General features: G+C 38.0%; 1 protein-coding gene across 3 annotated transcripts; it reads left to right on the top strand.

Annotated features, from left to right (window-relative positions):
• Positions 1-236: 236 nt before the first annotated feature.
• On the top strand, positions 237-4,518 carry LOC138891357 (delta(3,5)-Delta(2,4)-dienoyl-CoA isomerase, peroxisomal-like). 3 transcript variants are annotated; one of them, XM_070191598.1, is made up of 2 exons: positions 237-995; positions 4,061-4,518. In XM_070191598.1, the coding sequence occupies exons 1-2, from the start codon at positions 362-364 to the stop codon at positions 4,249-4,251; spliced, it is 825 nt and encodes a 274-aa protein (XP_070047699.1). In that variant the 5' UTR covers positions 237-361; the 3' UTR covers positions 4,252-4,518. The 3 variants fall into 3 exon arrangements, with proteins under 3 accessions (XP_070047699.1, XP_070047701.1, XP_070047700.1); XM_070191600.1 differs by lacking the exon at positions 4,061-4,518 and adding an exon at positions 2,406-3,004 and having other exon boundaries at positions 276-995; XM_070191599.1 differs by lacking the exon at positions 4,061-4,518 and adding an exon at positions 1,584-2,384 and having other exon boundaries at positions 276-995.
• The last annotated feature ends 345 nt before the right edge of the window (positions 4,519-4,863 follow it).

The raw sequence follows: 4,863 nt of genomic DNA, 5'->3' as shown, positions 1-4,863 counted from the left end.
GACCCTTGATAGGATGGTGTGAAGGTCGATGATTAGAGTAGAGAGTTAGTGGGTAGTAAAACATATTTCTTTGCCATACCGGTTGCACTAATATTTAGTCTTGTATTTTCTTATTCATAGAGTTATGCTCGGTTATGTTATTATATCGTTGTTACTGTATACACTAGCTTCTCCGTACCCCGTTTGCGAAATTTGCACGGATAAAAAAGTAAACGTTCACGTAGTGTGAACGAAGCTAATTGAATAGTATTTTTTTTTTATATAATCGAGCCCAAAATAGGCACCTCTCGCTGAGCCCAACTCATCGTTTCAATCCTTCTCCCCTTTCAGTTAGTATCAATCTTCTTGTACTGCACAAACAATGGAATACAAATCACTAAAAATCACACAAAAATCCCCAAATTCTCGGGTCTATTACTTGTATCTAAACCGACCCGGCCAGCTCAACGCTCTGTCACGTGACTTCTTCACTGAATTCCCCAAAGCCATCTCCTCACTCGATCACAACCCCGATGTCGCCGTCATCATCCTCACCGGCTCCGGCAAGCACTTCTGTTCCGGCATCGACCTTCAAACGCTCTCTGACGGTTTCAAAGAAACCCACGCCGCTGATCACGGCCGCAACGTCGTGAAGCTCCGGCGACATATCAAGTTCCTGCAAGAGGCTGTTACTGCCTTAGAGAGTTGCCGTAAGCCGGTAATTGCTGCCGTCCACTGCGCATGTATCGGTGGTGCTATTGACATAATTACGGCGTGTGATATTAGGTATTGTTGTTCTGATACATTTTTCTCGGTGAAAGAGGTGGATTTAGCAATTACGGCTGATCTCGGGACACTTCAGAGGCTTCCGAGGATTGTTGGGTTTGGGAATGCAATGGAGTTGGCTTTAACTGGTCGCAGGTTTACGGCTTCCGAAGCTAAAGATTTGGGCTTGGTCTCTAAGGTTTTTACTTCTAAAGAAGCTTTGATGGAAGGTGTCAACGTTGTTGCTGAGGGTAAGTGTATCGTTTTCAGTTTTTCTAAAATACTTTTTGTAGTAAAGTTCCATCCTTTTTTCATTTACCTCTTCGCTTCGATATTTCTTGGTTGAAGAAAAAAATTGTTATTGTTTTAGATCGATGCCTAGTTAAGTTAAGTTATTTTTGAAGACCGTACACTATACATGTGAAATTTAAGCGCATCATGATATCAGGGGAAAAGGGTTTGCTTCTTACTTTTATGAATTGTACCTCTTTAAGTTTTGAAAGGATTGTTAAGAAATCTGTACACTGAAAATAACAGAGTGTACTTGGTAGAGGATAATACCATTCAACATCTGGGCATCCACAATATTAGCTACTACTAATATGTAAATTTGTTTTGCTTCTCAATAGTGATTCAACTGATACTTCGTGCTTTCCAATTTATGTAACATAGTTTGACTTGACACGAATTTAAGAAAAAAACAGACTTTTGAAACTTGTGGTCTTAAACATTTCGTAACATTTGTGTGGCTGTGAAAACTTCTCATTATGGGTACAATGGAAAGTTTAAACTTCCAACTTTTTCCAAATATAAAAATGTAGCTTTTCGTTTTGGAACAGACCAATAAGGAAAGTGTGTCACAAAAATTGGAGCAGAGGGAGTAACTAATGAGTATGAGCTTTCGGTCGCACTGACACTAGAAACCATCTATAACTTCATTACACCTCAGGATTTTCAAGACTATGGTTGGAATCACACAGCCCATCTTATCGCCTTCATGCAGAAATGGTTCTGAGTCTCACTTGGCAGTTGTCCATTCACAATCCCCCCTCGATGGCCTCTTCATTTATAGGCCTTTCTGGGTCCTCCATTCTTAAGAGGACCCTAATGGATTTGGTGCGAAGCAATAAGGCAAAATGGCATTACTGATATGAAGTTATTTGCTCTTTATCTTTGCGTTAAGATGGGAATAATTGCTTCCTCCATCATGATAAACTTAGCCACTTGACCACGATTGGATAATTCTTCACTCCTCAAGACTTTAAAAATATTGCAATAGCAAGAATCCAGCACTAGCTATTAGTTCTCATTCAATGGTTTTTTTTATTGTTCTCGTTCAATGTTTCCTCTACGATATTAGCTTTATTGGCATGCTCTTACGAGCTGGGGGCCTGGAACTTTGTAGCGAATGTTAATATCAACCATTTGACGTCCATCCGATGCATCTGTTATGGTTATAGCGGATGTTGGAATCATTGATTGAAGCATTTTTGACCGTTTATATTAGCTTTATTTATAGGATAAATAGTCACTGATAGAACTTTTATATTCAGACTTCTTTTCCCATTTTTCTTCTTTTATTCTAGTCTTTGACTTATTCAATGTAAACATCTTTCTCTTATGGTTGAGGTCTTATAGTAGTTTCTCGCTATCCTAATTAGCGTGACCTCAAGTTCTTTTCCTGCAAGTTGGAGTGGTTTGCTTGTGTATGATCAGTAGTTTGAATGTCTGAAGAGAGACGGATAAAAGTGCAATCTTTTCCATTTCTTATTATCTTTGGAGCAAATTGACCTTCAGTTTACTAGCATCTTACACATGCTTACTCTTCACGTGGAGATTGTGTTACAATCTGCCAAGTGGGCTTTCTGTAATTGCGATGTCAGGTTGACCACCTACGCCACTACCATTAATAAGAGGTCTTTGTGGATTACCGTTTGCATCATAATACATCAGTTCTGTTGTTTTCTACTGTAAAAAGACAACTGCTCAACTCTAGAGAGAGGGAAGATGCTCTCCAGATTCGACCATAGTTTTAACATATGCAGCACAAAGACAACTGCTCAGCTCTGTTGCATTTCCCTACTAGAGGCAACTTTATTTTCAAGAACTATTTGACAAACCATATCTATATCCATGGCTTATTATTCACGTTATGTATCACTTGAATTCACATCAAAAGAGCACAAAAAGTATGCGTACCTGCTTGAATTCCTACGTTGCGGGGAGTCTTCCTGAGTCTAACATTGAAGAAGTGATGTAGGTAAGGCTCGATCACTCATGTCTCTTTGATTGTTTAACCTGTCAACGCAAAAGCATTGACTTCTGAATGATCTTCTTTTATATGTTTTTTGGTGAAACTTTATTGATTTTTCACTGCTGAAGAAGATAGTTGGAATTAGCTTTTGGATTCACAAGGGTCTTTGTGAGATATAAACAGTAAAACAAGGGAGGCAAAAATGTGATTTGCCATATCTGTTTCATATGAAATTTTTATAAAAATGGGGAATTGAAGATTGAAAAAGTTGAAGTCGAACAAACTAGAGATCCGAGGCGATTCAGATATTCTATCCTACTTTCTTTCCTTCTCCGTGTACACTACTGATATTGGTTTAATATGGTAGTCTGTGTCAGTTAACTTATGCCTTTCTCAAATCTAATGTAGGCGGTCCTCAATTAGAAAACACTTAAGGCTGGAATTACACTGCCTTCTTTACCTGAAATGGAAGGTCATAGGACCTTGGCATACCATGGTGTGTGGCAGAGATTTGAACTGGTGTCATTAGCGTATATCTTTGCATATCTGATTTTGTTCCTTGCTTAAGTAAAATGTGAGCTGTCAATCAAGTTGTTATAAAATAGGTTATTCCTCCACTCAATTGTTTCCACCATGAGCTTTTGGTAACTTACCAGGCCTTTTACTAAGTAGTTTATTTCATGTTTCTCCTCAATTCTCTCTGGCAATGGTGAATTAGTTCTTTAAGCTGCATAGTTCTTGCTTTCTTGGAATTGGTATTGGTATCTTGTGCATAATTACTGTGACATTGATCTTTTACAATACTTGGCCAAAAGAAATATTTATATGTACTGGTGGAATTTATATTGCCAAAGTTCTTTGAGCTGCATAGTTCTTGCTTTCTTGGAATTGATATTGGTATCTTGTGCATAATTACTGTGACATTGATCTTTTACAGTACTTGGCCAAAAGAAATATTTATATGTTCTGGTGGATTTTACTGTATTTGTGGTTCTTCATCAAAGAGCAGGGCTTGAAAGCATTGCTGGCTAATATGTTATTGATACTTTTTCTTAAATGCAGAAATAGCTGCAAAGTCTCCACTCGCTGTTATTGGAACAAAAGCTGTATTGCTGAAAAGTAGGGATTTGACAGTGGAACAAGGCCTAGATTATGTTGCCACATGGAATTCTGGTGCCCTTTTATCAGATGACATGAAAGAAGCAATTTCAGCACATAATGAGAAAAGAAAACCTAGATTTGCCAAACTCTAATTTGGTAAATGATGACATTGATGGAGTTTGAAAGGGTTAATAGATCTGCATGTGACTGAATAAGACTGTCTGTTGGTCGAGGGACGAGATTGATAAGACACACAATGATGCATAAGTGGTTGTCTGCTTTATGAAGCTTTAGCTTTTGTTAGAGTTTCTAGTATGGTTATGGTCGACCTGAACATTTCTGTCTTGTGAAATTGTACTTCTTGTAAGCCCACAAAATCATATCATATCATATGGAAAAAACACCCAGATTTTTTTTTTTTTTTTTTTTGCAGCATATCTGCTACATCGTACAAATGTTGCAGCATATGTATCGTCATTATATGACCTAGTTCACATGAAACATAGGGAACTTGTGAAAAATGACATCTCAACAACACCAATGTCCAGCTTTAAATCACATGCATAGTCCGGCTTGCAGTAAACAGTCAAATGCACTTGCCTAGTATGGCAAGAAGTCTCATGTGGTTGATAACAGAGTTGTCCTGTTGTTCCTTTGTCAATGCCTCAGCGAGGGAGTGGTGTGTCATCTTTTGGATCGTCTATGAATTATGTTTGTCTTCTAATTAAGCCGTTTAGCCATGAATAAGATTACGAATATTTGAT

Source organism: Nicotiana tomentosiformis, chromosome 12, assembly GCF_000390325.3.
Source record: "Nicotiana tomentosiformis chromosome 12, ASM39032v3, whole genome shotgun sequence".
In the NCBI taxonomy this organism is placed as follows: domain Eukaryota; kingdom Viridiplantae; phylum Streptophyta; class Magnoliopsida; order Solanales; family Solanaceae; genus Nicotiana; species Nicotiana tomentosiformis.
The sequence above is the reverse complement of the archived record's forward strand: the minus strand, read 5'-3'. Positions and strand labels throughout refer to the sequence as shown.

Bases quoted from the DNA above. Each gene is read 5' to 3' on its own strand.
- LOC138891357 (XM_070191598.1), top strand. From the start codon at position 362: ATGGAATACAAATCACTAAAAATCACACAAAAATCCCCAAATTCTCGG. The intron at 996-4,060 runs GTAAGTGTATCG...TCTTAAATGCAG, and splicing joins TGTCAACGTTGTTGCTGAGG to AAATAGCTGCAAAGTCTCCA.